We start from the raw sequence: 15,430 nt of genomic DNA, 5'->3' as shown, positions 1-15,430 counted from the left end.
TTTATGGTCAGACTTTGCTAACAGAGACAGTTTACAAGTCAAGGCTCTTCTTAAACAAGACCTCCTTTTAGTTCCCGGGAGGAGCGGTTTGGAAGCTGGTGGTTAGATTGCTGCTGTGTATCTTACCTAACTTTGTGCTCTAATGGCAAAGCTCTTAAAGATCATAAACAGCAGACTAAATTAAATTTATTTTATTAGCATGTTACAAAAACAAACCTGCCAGACTTACTTAGGGGCACTGACCTTGCCCAAAGCTCAAGGAAAGTTTTGAAAAATGTAGAGTTTTTACTTTGACTCTCTATTTTTTAGTTTCCTATGGAAGGCAGCACTTTGCTTAGCATGGATGCCGTATTGGAGCATTCCTTTTCCTGGGCATGTTCACAGAATTGTTTTCAGTGTGTTAGTTTACTGATAAGAGGATGACTGTACTATTGACTTTTGTAAACTTATCTTTGAACCTCATCCTATGGTAACTGTTTAAGAAAGTTAGACTGAGAGAAATGGGCTAAGGAGGCTTGACCTGCCCAAGGATAGCAGGGTAAAGAAAACCTTAGAAACTGCCATCTGTTCCTGAAGCATTTCCGGATATTGTTAAAATGTATATTTTTATGTATGAGTCCTGGTGTGATCTGAGCTTCTCTTTTCTTAATAAGCTCCCGGGTGCTCCTGGGATTGGACCTTGGCCAGTACTTTTAGTAATAAGTCTCTAGCCGCCTTCTCTTTTTCAAGTTCAGAAAATACGTGTAGTGCACAGTGCTGAAGCAGGGTGTTTGTACAGTGAGCAGGGACTCTAGATCTATATATTACATGATAAAAGGACTTCAGACAAGTTGCTTATCTACATTTCAATTCCCCTCTGAAAAAATTATAAGAATATTCCTCTCATTATTTGTAACCTCTCTATTCTAAGTTCCTGTCCTACTCTGCCATTTTTGATAAGGAATATAATTGCAAAAAAATACAAAATAAGTTGGACTGAGTTTAGGATAACTGACGGTTCTGGTTTTCCTAAGATTTTTCCCATATTGGTGCTAAAAGCCTCATGTCCTGAGGAGCACCGAGTGCTGGACAATTCAGTGTACTTCACGCTAGCTGATTTCCAGAGGGTTTGGAGAAGCAACTCTCAGAAGCAGCCTGATACCGAGTGAGGGAAAGATTTGCTTGTATAGATAGCATGTTTGTTGGTGGCAGTTTTCTCGGTGATCCTTATCATGTGTTTGTTTCTTTGTCCTTTGCAGTGTTCAGAAGCTGAATGAGTTCCTCCTCAGTGACGAGATTGGTGACGACAGCTGGAGAACTGGTGAAGGTTCTCTGCCTTTTGAGTCGTGTAAGAAGCACACTGGAGTTGTAAGTGCATTTCTTGCTATGAAGGCTGTAAGGAGGGGTCACTCTCAACAGAACGGATGGTTTAATATGAGCACAATCAGAAGAAATAATCTTATCTTTTAATCTATATAAGGAGAAACTTCCATGAGCTCCTGTAAAAGTCCAAAACCAACAAACAAATATATAAGGCTTGCTTTAATAAATCATCAGAGTTCTCCCAAGAGAGACAATACATGGTCAGATTAAAAGGCAAGTCAGAGTTTATTTACCTCGTTTTTTTTTTATCATAAAACTACAATCTGCATACAACCACTGTACCATGTTCTTATATCTTTTGGCCATTATACTTTTTAGTTTAAAGCACATTTTCAGATGTGTGATGTATTTTGACCCATTTAGTGTAATGCCTTGTTTTCATTTCTAATGAACATGTTGAGTTTGCATACTTGAGCAGTTTGACCAAAGTTGTAAAATTAATAAGAGGCAAAACCAGAATTAAAACCCATCTTGTAACTTGTAGACTAGTTAGTTCATTCACTCCAACACAAATATTTCCTCAGTATTTACATAAAGTCTGGAAAGAATAAATATGATGTTGAATACAAAATAAATATTGATTATATATTATGTTGAACATACACATATCACACACACACACACACACACACACACACACACACACACACACGGACACTTGCAAGAAGGCCCCTCTGCAAAGCCAGAATTTGAGCTGAGACCTGAGTAAAGGATAGGTGCCTGTCCTATAAAGGAAAAATGCAAATAAGAAAACAAATATTGTCAGAAGGTCTGGCAAATGCAGAGAACTTGAAACAGGAATGAATTTGACTTTTTCAGTGAACAAAGGGGCAGTATTGCTAGAGTCTGGCCAAGGAAGGAAAGAGGAGAGAAGGATTTTGAAGACCATGGGAAGAGCTTGAATTTTATTGACATACAATAAGAAGTCATAGACAAGTGGAATTTTGTTAATTTTTTGAAAAGATCGCAGTGGTTACCGTGTAGAGAGGTGTGGGGACAGAGAGCAGGACTGGAAGATCAGTGAAGAAGCCATTACAATAAGATGGGGCAAGATGATGGTGGAAAGAGTTAGATTTTTATGTACTTATTTATTTTATTTTATTTTTGTCCTTTTGAGACATCTTGCTATGCAGTTCAGGCTGGTTCTGGACTCATTTGATAGTCCAGGCTGGCCTCGAACTCACAGCGATCCTCCTGCCTCAGCCTCCCAAAGTGCTGGGATTACAGGCATGCACCACCATGCCTGGTTTGAATTAGGTTTTTGTTGTGCTATGGGAATTGTAAAGAAGTGATCAAATTCAGCGTATGATGTTGAGCTTATAAAGACTCTCTGAAATACTGGATGAAAGAGGCAGAGGATTCAAAGGTAGATCCTGAAGTATTGGTTTGACTGCTGGTGGGCAGTGGGGCCATTAACTGAAGTAGAAGATGAGAAAGGAGGAGATTGGTTTGACATGACATCATTTTGTGTATGATAACTTCGAGATGCTTATTGACATCCAAGAAGAGACGCTAGCACTGGAATGTGAATCTATGAGCCATGGGCCTTTAGGTAATATTGAAATCAATGGGGTGAAATACACCACTTTTTAAAGGTTATATCTGAAGGAATTTTTTGAAAGTAATATATATTTCATAACAGTGAAGTAGAAACATGCTAATGCAAAGTGAATCCAAGATGTTATTGTTAGTTATTCATGTGAGTATTGGGAAAATACAAGCATATTTACCCTGTATATGACCCAGCAAAAATGCACATTCCGTCTTCTGCCTGGAAGTGAGTGGACCTTGGAGAGCTTTGACAAGGAAGCCAGTAGATATATTCAATTTTTCTTCACATTATGCTTAAAAACTTCTAAAAATAGTTAGGAGGAACACTTGGCTATATTTAGACTTACTGTTTTCTTTTGCTTTTTGAGAGTTTTAAAATGTTTTTTTAGATTTTCTTTTAAATTGTTGAGCAGTCATGCTTTGTCTGAGAAGGAGGACTATCCGTGTTTGTCTACACCACGGTTAGCTGTGCTTGCATTGTGTGGGCACAGACACGATATAGGAATGAATCCTTTAAAGCGTGTCCATGCTTTAAGGCAGTGCGATTGTCACATCTGAGACTAGAACTGCCCCCATCACACTTGGGAGGCTCCTAGTCTACCCCAGAGCTCAGTAGATCATCTTTCAGAGGTGTGAGCATGAGCAAAGAGTGATTATCTCAGGCAAGAAGACGCAGAGGTCGATTTCATGGAGTGAGAGAAATCTGAACAACTTTTTGCGCGAAGAGGGATAGAAGAAATATTGAGCCGAGAAAAGATTTTTGAAAGGAAAAAGAATCCCCTTCAGATGCATCCAATATCTTCAGGGTTATTGAAACCAGACTGGACTTCTGATGTCTTTCGGGGTCATTCATCACTGCTGATGGGCCAAACCACAAACGGCGAGCTTTTTTAAAATGGAGTGAAAAAAATCTGTGTGTTTGAAAATAACACTAATGGAAACTCCTTCTTGAGAGCGCTTAAGATGCTATGTATTCTGTAAAAGCTGAGTTAAGTGGTTTTGGCTGTAGAATCTCCATGGAGAATTAGTGACATTCTAGAGCCAAAAGCTCTTCAAATTACATCTGTAGAACTCCAACTCAAATCTCTGTCAACACATCTCTTCTTCCCACCCTCTCCTCAATTTTGTGATGAGCATGAAGTCATTCCCTTTGGACCTCTGGGGGCAATACTATTATAGAATTAAAGGCTCTTAGAAGACAGTGGAGTTTTATAGGTGTAGGCTTGTTTGGGGTAGAAACTATGGTAAAGAATATCCTTAAATATACTCATCCTAAATAATAGTAGCTTTCTGCAGCATTTCATGCAGTGTATTTCTGAGGCTGTCAGGCCTATGGGAACAAAAAGCCAAACTAAAACAAAATTTCGAACACACATCCACATTTTATCTCTCTTTTTTGCAGTTAAAATGTTTTTAGTATTTTCTTTGTGACATAATCACTGATAATGCTTTTGATTTTCTTAGTGACTTTTTAATCTATTATTTATTTGCATGAAGCCTCGAATTATACTATTTGATAGTTTGCGGTTCTGTTGGGACAAAAATTGATGGAAATTGGAAAAACAATATCTTGGTTGGATTAAATTACTGATTATTTGAAGACTTTCCTCATTCTCATAGTAGAGCTCTGGATTTTTTGAAAAGCTAAATCTGCAATTCTTGGCCAGAATTTTTTTAAAGCTTAATAGTTCTAGAGTTTTTGGCTTTTCTAGGTAACCTAACAGAGTTAAAGAATCACAGTTTAGTCTTCATAATCTCTATGAGATATTTGAATAAGGCAGATAATTATTTATGTTGAAATACTTGCTTGCTGGGTTCCTGGAACAAATTTTGAACTTACAAATTCTTCCAAATTGGAAATTTACAGAGCTAAATTTTCTATTTTATCTTTAGAGCTTTTTCTCTTATCTATGTAAGAAGTTAAACTCAAGATTAGAGAATGAGACTTTTCTAATTATGACCTAGTTTTACTAAAATATAGGAAGACTATTTCATCACAGCTGGCTTCATCTACCTAATAGATGTTTTAGTTTGTTAAATAAGAGTGGCACTTTAGGGGCTAGGGATATATCTCAGTGTCACAGCACCTGTCTGGCAAGTGCAAGGTCCTAAGTTTGATTCCTGGTTTAAAAAAAAAGGCACTTTAACATATAAGATAACCTGGATCCTCCTACAATATTTATGGAACTCCTTATGATACGCTATACATCTTTGTATAGAAATCCAAACCTTTTGCTTTTGCCAATATACAGTAGATCCTTGGGGGATGCTTAGCTCAATCTGATTCGTATGAGTATATCAGGTTCAAAATTGTCATGGTTCCAAAGATGATCAATAATGTACTGCTGGAATGTAATGAGCCTGATGGACCAGACAAGTAGAATTAGTTTAATCTGTGTTAATCTGATCACCTTTGGATAGGACACAGCATTTTACATTCCCTAGATGTATTTATCCATATAATTAAAGAAAAATGTATAATACCTGGTTTGTAATACAGTACCTGTGCCTCCGTCATTTACAAGTATTATGTATTCACGTTCTCATTTTTCTGTAAGAGGTTAGTAAATTAGAGCTCAGGATTTATTTTTCATTATTTGCTTTTTGTGAAGTCATTGAAAATATTGAAATATGACATTCACTTTGGAATTTAAATAAAGTAGCAATGTGCATTGATGTTTAGAAAAATCTCAAATTTTTTTCACAAAGTTTCAATTTGCGTTGTTTTCCTTTGGAATCCTGCAGCCAAAAACTATAAACAGGAAACAGCCTGGCAGATACCACCTGGACAGCTATGAGCAGTCTGCACGACGTCTTCGTCCCACAGAATCAGAAGACATTGCAATAAAGGTTATTTTATTCCCTAGATTTTTATGTGAATGGAAACATATTTCTCTTTGTATTGGTCAGCTATCTTGTTACTAGAAAAAGGTACCCAATGCCCACAAGTGAAAGGAGGTGGTTACAGAGAGTTCAGTCCATGGTGTGTTCACTCCAAAGTAAAAAGAACATGGCAGAAGGGAATTTGGGAGCACAAATCCGCTCGTTTCGTGACTGTAGTGAGCCAAGCACAGGGGAAGTGTGTCAGAAAAGAAGGGACCAGAAGCTACAGATAGTTCCCAAGGTCATGCCCCATGATTCACTATGACACATCCAAAAGTATGCTTTACTAACTCATTAGGCATATATTAAACCAAGTAAATTGACAATCAGCGTTAGCATCACACTTCAGGCTTCCTAAATTGTGTCTTTATAGTCTCTTTATAGTAGTAATTGTCTTGATAGTATTTTAAAAATATTCTGATGAATCATCATTTTTAGTCCTTGCCTTTCAGCCACGAATATCTTAGTCTAATCAGAGAGGAAGCCTTTCACTTAAATCTGTTAGAAGCTAGTATCCAAGCTGTTTCCTCTTATTACTCTTGCATAAATTTATTTATCAAGAATACCAATATCATAAATCCAATTTTTAGGAAAGTAAGGTAGGTAGTAATTATTTAGGCCAGTGTTGTAGGTTTTCATGCAGCTTCCCAGTAATCCACACTGTCTTTGCTCTTGTTCACACTTGACCTTTTGTGATCTCCCCGGGCTTTTGTGCTTAGGGAGCAGGTGGGTAGAACAAGAAAACCCAGGCACATAGGTGGGGGACTAATGGTTGGACATGTTCCAAGGAGGGGTGAGTGATGTGCAGGCAATGCAACAGAACCATTCAGTAGTCAAGAACTTCTGGATGTCAGAGATACCATGTAGAAACCCATCCCATTAAACCTCTTCCCACCCACAGTGGACACTCCGTATCATTCAGGTCCCCTGCAGCACCCAGGCTGAAATGGGGGAGACTCAGCGGGTGTGTTACAGAGCCAAGAGCTTGGTTTAATTCTTCTCTCTTTCCTTGATACCTGCATGATACTTGTCCTACATGAAGTATGTTGAAATTATAGCCAGTGTGTTACTGAGTGGAAAGGGCCAGTCCCATTAAACTGAGGTATGGCTTTGTGGATTTCTGTATCTCTCTGAGACCTGGGTTGCCCACCATGCCATGTAAAGATGATTGTTTTGAGGGTAAAATGATCCTTCACAATTTTATGGAGAGTTCATGTGATTCTCAACCTCAGCTACGCCTTAGAGTTGGCCAGAAAGCTTTTAAAATGTAGGTATAAGACCTGGGCACCATTTGAAACTGAGTCGTGGCTGTTTCCTGGGCAGTTATAAATGTTCAGGCAGGATGTGGCCACAGAGCTATGAAAAGATAAGAAATGAGATTCTTGAAAGAAGCCACTGTACTGTTGTCCCCAAAACACACTAGGTAACAAGTAAATGGTAGGGACTGGGGAAAAGGGCTAGTTTTTTCTTTAATTATTTGTAATTTTCAGTGTAATACAATATGAATCTAAAATCATGGTTTTTCCCAGATGTCTTTTTGTTTTCATTTTGGACGTTAAAAAAGAGGCTGTTGTGGTTTTTAATTTTTCCAAGATTGACTCTTTTATACACCAAAAAAAACCACCCCAAAATGAAATCTGAAGATTAAAACTTGTTTATCCATGCCCCAGAAGTCATTGTAGTTCTGAACAGTCACCAGAATCTCCTGCAAGCCTGAAGTTTTTATTTATGCAGAAAACCCTCAACGTAGTAAGTTATTACTACCTTGGTTATTGGTGAAAAGTACACCTATTCAAACTTTACCAGAAAATTAAAAATAGATTGTCAGCTTCCTCAGAAATGCCCTGAACATACAGTTTCTCATGCCACTCTCCAGACATGTAATTACCATGTTGACATTTATGTTTTCCTGGTTATCCTTGTTATGCAGACCTCCACAATCTCCCCCAAACATATTTTTAGGGTTTTTTTTGTAAAGTTTGAATAAGTGTGCATCGTGTATTTTGCTTTTGGGGAGACAACTGATACACATGTATAATTCATCACTATTGCTATGAGCCTGTAATTCATTGATTCTCCTTGCTGTTTAGGTCCCATTCTACAAATATACCAGTATTTATTTATTTATTCTACACTTCACAGCTTTGGGTTATTTTTCAATTTACAGCCTTTGTGAATAATTACTGAGGTGTAGGATACGGGCATCCCAAGGTTTTCTGAATAATAGAAAATGATTTTCCTAAGTTATTAAGCCAGTTTACACCTCTGCCACTACTGCTTTTCCGTGTATCCCTGATGCTCATTTGTACGTCTGTCTCCCTGACCTTCCTGCCCACCCAGCCATTATGTCACCAGCTCTTTCATGCTTAATGTACGTACTTAAACATGCTCATGTCCTTGTAAGCCTGTGATTTTATTAAATGTTTTTATGCTGGTTTGTTCCTTCTAACTATACACTTAGTCATGCAATATGCATCACTGTGTTTTACTTATTGCTGTAGTTGGATACAGTTGTCTGGGGCTGAGCGTTGCTAACATTTTTATTAGTACACGTTTGCAGCGCATGCTTACATTCATTGTGGGGAGCTGGTGCCTGCACGTAACACATCTCAATTCTATTCAGGTCCCATTCCCACCTTCTCTAGGAGCTGGGACTGAGCTCTAAGCTTCCCTCTGTCTCCCCTCACACCATTCTCTGTGCTGGTGATCATTGCACCCATTGTTATGCAAACCTGTACAAAGATTTATTTATAAATTCGCTGGTCATCCACCATCAAAAAAGTAGTTAAGGAAGCCAAAGTTTTAACCCAGTTGGTGGAAAAATGATTGTGTTTTGCATAAGGCAGGAGGGAATAAAAGTATAAATTGTAACAGGAGATATTTAGGTTAGTCTTCTTTTTTGAGTGGGGATTTTTTCCCTTTCACTTCTGTCTAGCACCAGATCATGAGGTGACACTGCATGCTTCTAGTCTTTTCCTGTTGCTTTCAGATCCTATCTTTCTCTCTGACCCTCTGGGGAAGCTGTGGCATTTCTACACCTTCTCATATCTGTGATCAGAGGACTCATGAAGCAGTTAGCACCTGTTTGCTAGTTCATCCTCCTGCCTTTGCCTGTGACACCACTGAAGTGACTTTAATTGCCAAGTTCACAGTCTGTCTTGTATTCCAGCTCAGAACTCCTTGATCTGTTTTCACTAAATTTGCACAACCTCTTGGACGTTTGCATGTGCTCACCACTTGGACCTGTGTCCCTCTCAAACCGTGCTTTTGTTATCCCAGCCAATCACCGACAGAATCATGATCCTCAAGCTTTCTCGGGCTTTCATCTTCATGATTGTTGTCTTACAACCTCATTGAAAGCTCTAGTCTCTTCAGTTCTTTCTTTTCTTTTCCCTACTTCTTTAGTACCTGCCTATGACAAATGAACCTCATGCCTTCCACACACTTATACCCAGGCTGCTGAGTACCATGGAAAAAGTGGCACCCAGGTACAGCATGGTGCAGCCAATGATTGACCGTCTGGGACCGCAGTGCCCCCTAGGAGTTTTCAGGGATCCTTTCATAGGCCTTTCACCTGCGCGACCTTCCAAACCTGCAGTAGCTACTCGGCTATCACTACCGTCCTCCCACCTCCTGATAGCTCTTTGATCACTGCCTCTTTCCCCAGCTGACTTTAGCTTGCAATTCACCAAAGACACGAGCAGGATCACACAGAGCCTCTCTCAGCTTCCTGCTGGCTCTCTTCCAAACCCAACCAGCTTTGCTCCTCTCTGTCCCCTTGCCTCCTCTGAGAGAACAAAGGATCCTCCACCTCTGAGGCTGTGTAGTTTTTTGACTGTCATTTGTCATTTAGCTATAGTATCTTCAACTTCTGCCCCAGCGAGCTGTGTTTCTGATTTCCCACATTTCTGATCTTGGACCTATTCTCACCATAGTTCTTTGCCCTGAAATGCACTTGACATTCAATGCTCTCCAAAACTAGCTAAAAGGCTTCTTCTTCCAAAAAGGCTTTGACTCATCTCAGACTGATCTGCTCTTGGCACTTGGCCCATGCTATCTTTTAGGGACGAGTCATGTGCTGCTTAGTGACAGGCTAAGCTCAGAGACATGCAGACCTGAGGTACATCCCGCTCCCTTTTTGATTTTTAATTTTCAGACAGATTCTTATTAAGTTGTTAAGTTGCCCAGGTTGAGCTTGAGATTGTAATACTCCTGCCTCCACCACCCAGAGTTCTGGGATTACACACTGACAGCATCGCCTTGCGTAGGCAGTGTAATCTTAAGGGTCTAGCATCTTGCCCACAGTCTGTCACCAAACTATGCGGAGCACGTACCTTTTTTTTTTTTTTTTTTTTTTAATGTGGTTTATTTTCTTGACGGATGGCAAGCTCCATGGTGTTAGGGATGGTACATGATAACTTCATGGTAGCCTATACCAGCCCACATACGGTGTTTCACCCAGTGTAGGTGCTTAGTTAGTAGTTGTAAAGTGATCAATAATTTTGCCTTTTCCCATCACCCTCCGTCCTTGACTAGCTTTGTGTAGCTGGTTTCCTCTGTTCTTTCAGACGCTGTCCTCTCCCTGATCTACTTCATCTGCTTCATCCTCCTAATTCTTGGACTCGGGTACACCTCATTTCATCTTCCTTTTTAGTGACTATAAATCTACTAAGTTCACCTAGAACCTGTTGAAACAAAATCCACTATCCAGGGAGGAATATGGGTTTTGTGATTGCTGCCGATGTCTGACGTTTATACTATCAAGCAGAGTTCCCTTGTTTCTATGTTTATTTCCTACTCTCCTACACTCTTTCCTTAATTTCCATATAGCGCTAAATCCACACAATGCAGGAAGCTTATTCCTCATAGAACCTTCCTTAGCTAACACAGTGACTATTTCTATTCTTCATTTTCATCACTAGAATTTTTGGGCATTGTCTACTAGTGAAAAAAATCAATGTAGAGACTTCTTTGGAAAATATTTGGAAGGATTACTTTTTAAAAATGTGCACGAATAAGTTGTCCAGTAACACCAACTTTTCAAAGCAAATTGCTATGATTTTTAACATTCTTCATGATATCACTAATTGAAAGACCCTTTTTTTCCTTTTTGATTTGTATTTATCACTAGAAGTTTATAACTCAAAGTTAGACTTTTGTTACTTTGTGTTCAGCTTTATATTAAAAATTTCAGTTTTTTTAAAAGAAAAAAATTGTTTGAGACTATTTTCTAGTGCCATATATACAGTTAATTTCTGTATTCTTATTTTTTAGGTCACAAATGGATACTTTTCATGGGGCAGTGGTTTAGCTACACTATCTAATATAGACATACGAATTCCCACAGGTAAGCGTTGTTGAGCATTTTTATAACCGTTAATTACAACAACCCCAGTTTTCCAAGATAACTGAGCTTAACTAAAAGAAAAAGACTTTTTAGAGGCATACCCATTAGTTATTGTTATGTATTTGTACCATGTTGCTCATGAGTAAATGCATCACTATAAGAATACCTGGAAATTACCACAAAACAAGGTCTGTACTTTTGGACAGGTTATGTTTTCTTGCTGATTGGGGGCCATGTAAAAATGGAGTAGTTAAGTTTTCATTTTGTTTGAGAAAAAATTTAAAAGAAAAATACATAAGAAAACTATTTTCTTTCTCTGAAGTCAGTTAATGACGTTTTCAAGGTATTTAAGGCTCAGCTATTCAATAATTTTATTTATGGGTCTATTTACATATTTAATTTTAAATTTTATTGTGATGTAATGGATCTACAAAATTGTGTATATTTAATATTTATATTTTGGAGCATAGAAACATACACACATTCTCATGATACTATCATTGCAATCAAGGAACTAAATATATAATAATTACCAAAAATGTCTTTGTGTTCTGCTGGGATTTTTTTCACACTTAACATGTGATGTGTTAGAATATTTTAAAGTGTACTCTACTGTATTGATTAAACAGTAGGTGCCTAGAACTTTTTCATCCTATGTAACTGAAATTTCACTGTCATTGAGAAACAATTTCATGTTTCTCTGTTCTATCTGTACTGGAAATCATTATTCAATTTTCTGCTTTTTGAATTTGACTGTTTTCAGTATCTCATGTTAAGGGGACGCAGTACTTGTTCTGTTACTGGTGTATTTCCTTGGCACAGCTGCCTTTAGCTCCATCCATGTGGTTGAAAATGGTAGGATTTTCTTTATTTTAAAGCTGAATAATAGTCCATGAGATTCTATACTCCGTGCTTTCTTTATCCATCATCTGTATCTTGAATGTTGTGAGTAACACTACAGTGAACATGGAAGTGCAGCTGTATCCCTAAAATTGTAATTTTAATTGTTTTCTATGAACATTCAAAAGTGAGACTCTGGATCACATGGTAGTTCTAGTTTAAATATTTTAAAGAACGTCCACACTGTTTTCCATAGTGACTGCACAATTCTGTACACTATTTTCTACATAAGATTATATAAGCATTTCAGTTTCCCCTTATCCTTTCCAACACTTGTTATCTTTTGTTTTTTTTAACAATAACTGTCCTAAAAATGAGAGGCGATATATCATATGGCTTTGATCAGCATTTCTCTGATAGTTAGCTTTGCTAAACAACTTTTTATACATCTGATGACCATTACTATATCTTTGGAGAAATGTCTGTTTGGCTACTTTGTGCATTTTTTAATTGAGCTGTTTGTGATTTTTTTTTGTTTTTGGGTCAGAGGAGATTGTTATATATCTTTGATCCTAGCCTCTTATTGATAGCTTGCAAATATTTTCTTGGTTATTTTCTTTACTGTATGGAAGGTTTCTATTTTTCATGGAATCATACTTCATTTTTTGTTTTGTTGCTGTACTTTTTATATCAAATCAGAAGTCATCACTAAAATTGTTATCATGAGATATTCCCACTGTGCTTTCTTTGAAAGTTTTTATAGTTTCAAGTCTAACAATGAAGTCTGTAGTCTATAGCAGTTCAAATTCATTTCTTTGCATGTAGATATTCAGTTTGCCCAACATCATTTGTTGAAGAAATTCTTTCCTCACTGTGTAATCTTGACAACCTGATCAGTTACCTGTATAAATGTAGATTTATTTCTGTACTCTTGATTCTGTTCCATTGGTGTGTGTGCCTTTATGACAGTACCACAGTGTTTTTACTACTGTAGCTTTGTAATGCCTTTTGGAGTCAAGAAGTGTGATGCTCCAGATTTGTTCATTCTGAAGACTGATTTGGTTAGTTGGGGTCTATTTTAGTCTCATTTGAATTTTTAAAATTGGTATATTTCTATTTAAAATGTCATTGAAGTTTTAGATTGAAATTACATTGAATTTGTAGATTGCTCTGGGAAGTATGGACACTTTAACAATATTATTTCTTCAAACATGATTATGGGATGTCTTTACATTTATTCATGTGTTCTTTAATTTTTTTCATCAGTGTTAGTTTTTCATGCATGTCTTTCTTTGCCTTATTCAAATTTATTCCTAAATATTTATATATTAACATCAAAGTATTCAAAATGAAATTAAGAGAATAATATCATTGAGAACAACATTTAAAAGATTATTACTTATTAATAAACTACTTATTAATAAACCAAATGCTGGGCATGGAAGTGCACACCTGTAATCTCAGTACTCAGGAGACTGAGCCCAGCCTGGGCTATATAGTGAGTTCAAACCCAGCCTAAACTACATAGTGAGATTTTTCTGTCATATTCACAAGTAAAGGTGAGAGATTAGAGATGGTATCTTGATGACTTAGTCAAAATTACTTTCATTTCAATTATCAATTTTAATCAAACTGTCTTTCTCCTCAGTGAATTGAGTGATCAATTTAAAATTAATCTATATGATTTATGAAATTAATAATTAATCTCTTTAGTTCCTTTTTAAAAATAATAAGACAAGACCTACATATTTTATTTTTTTTCCTATTTCAGAAAGATATGTATATCAAAGAAAGAAGCTTTTTGGATTGCTTTATTGCTGAAAAACAAACCAGGCCATTGATTATGAAATATCAGCCTTTTCTAAATGTGTTTTAACTTTATTTTGCTAAGAAAATCCCTTCTCTTCCTCTTGCTACCATTTCTCTTGTTCCTCCAGGTCAGCTTACCATGATCGTGGGGCAGGTAGGCTGTGGGAAATCCTCCCTCCTCCTCGCCATCCTTGGTGAGATGCAGACTCTGGAAGGAAAAGTTCACTGGAGCAAGTATGTCTTTCTAATTGGTTTTGTTCTCTGTTGTACACTGATAATCTAAGACAAGACTGAAGGCAGTAGAATCATATATTGTAATTCTGAAGACCCCTCAAGAAATAAGCACAGATCTTTAAATATTTAGTGGAAATCTTAAATAAATAAAAATCATAAAGCAATTTATTATAAAGACTTGTAATAGTATAAACTACTATGTTGCTGAGATAAAAGTAAAGTTGGATTGTAAAAACAAGTATTTAAAAGCAGATAAATAGAACTCAAGGAACAACTTAATAATTCAATGTGTAATAAAGGAAGTTCTGGAAAACTTGCCTTATTTATAAAGCTCAAATATAAACACAGCCTTAATGAATCGAAGACTGGAGAAGAAATAGAAAATGATCTTTTCCAAAATCCGTATAAGAAGAAAATAATTGATTTATGTTTACCCTTAACATAAACTAGACACTAGAAGTATCTGGCAAGAGATGATTAGGTTAGACTAGCGTGTTGAAAAAGAAGGTATTTGATATGCTATTTCTGCTAAATATTGGAATGTTTTTAAAGCACATTGTGGTAATAAGTGATTTATGAAAATAATTACATAAAATTAAGTAATAAAGAACAAATCCCACTTAACTTGGCCTTATTAGGCTTCCAATAAGCAGTTTATGAATAAAGTAGCTGTAGTTTATGAATAAAATTAGACTGTTATCTAGTATTTCTCAATCTGATGTGCTCTTGCCTTGAGAGACTATTTTGCAAGGTCTGCAGACATTGGTAGATGCTTACTGGCTGTTAAATTGGTGAAGTGGAATGTTCCAATTAGTAGAGGCCAGGGATGCTGCTAAACACCCTTTAATGTATAGCACAGCATTCTCCCCTAGCCAACAAGAAATTATCTTGCCCCAAAAATCAATTGTGCCAGGATTGGGAAATCTTGCTCTAAACTCATAAATGTACTTTAATATCATTTTGTACCTTGTTATGAGTCTGCTCTTTATCTACACAGATATTTCTCAAGAAGTAAAGACTGTTATAAACCTACTGAGACTAGATTTCATGTCAAATTACATGTAAAAGAAAGAAATGCCTATATGAAGTTTGACCTGGAATCAGAATAGTAAAACTTGTTTTGTGTGTCATTGGCAAAAGAAGGAGGCTAAGGATATAATTTTTAAAGTTATCTTATAAAAAGCAAAACAAAATTTCATAAGCAAACAAGAAAAGAATAACAATAGTTAGTACACTGTGTATCATTATCTTCCAAGTAGTTACTAAACACTGGTGCAAGACAAAAGATTCTTACAAAGAGAAACAGTTAATAGTATAAATCTTTGTCAACAAACTAAGATAAACTAGCAATGTAAATGAAACAAATTAGCATATATAGATAATGTATATTGAATATAGAAGCAT

At 36.7% G+C, this 15,430-nt stretch overlaps 1 protein-coding gene across 7 annotated transcripts in view; it reads left to right on the top strand.

Moving 5' to 3' along the window:
• Abcc9 (ATP binding cassette subfamily C member 9) overlaps window positions 1-15,430 on the top strand; it is a 127,999-nt gene that overhangs the window by 36,704 nt on the left and 75,865 nt on the right. For all 7 annotated transcript variants that reach the window (XM_063238341.1, XM_063238345.1, XM_063238339.1 and 4 more), the window contains exons 15-18: window positions 1,239-1,347; window positions 5,659-5,763; window positions 11,071-11,143; window positions 13,921-14,026. In XM_063238341.1, coding sequence (XP_063094411.1) covers window positions 1,239-1,347; window positions 5,659-5,763; window positions 11,071-11,143; window positions 13,921-14,026 — 393 coding nt within the window. The remainder of the gene's footprint in view (window positions 1-1,238; window positions 1,348-5,658; window positions 5,764-11,070; window positions 11,144-13,920; window positions 14,027-15,430) is intronic.

Source organism: Cavia porcellus, unplaced genomic scaffold (genome assembly GCF_034190915.1).
Source record: "Cavia porcellus strain 051 isolate PalLab524CR breed Dunkin Hartley unplaced genomic scaffold, mCavPor4.1 scaffold_27, whole genome shotgun sequence".
Taxonomy (NCBI): domain Eukaryota; kingdom Metazoa; phylum Chordata; class Mammalia; order Rodentia; family Caviidae; genus Cavia; species Cavia porcellus.
The sequence above is the reverse complement of the archived record's forward strand: the minus strand, read 5'-3'. Positions and strand labels throughout refer to the sequence as shown.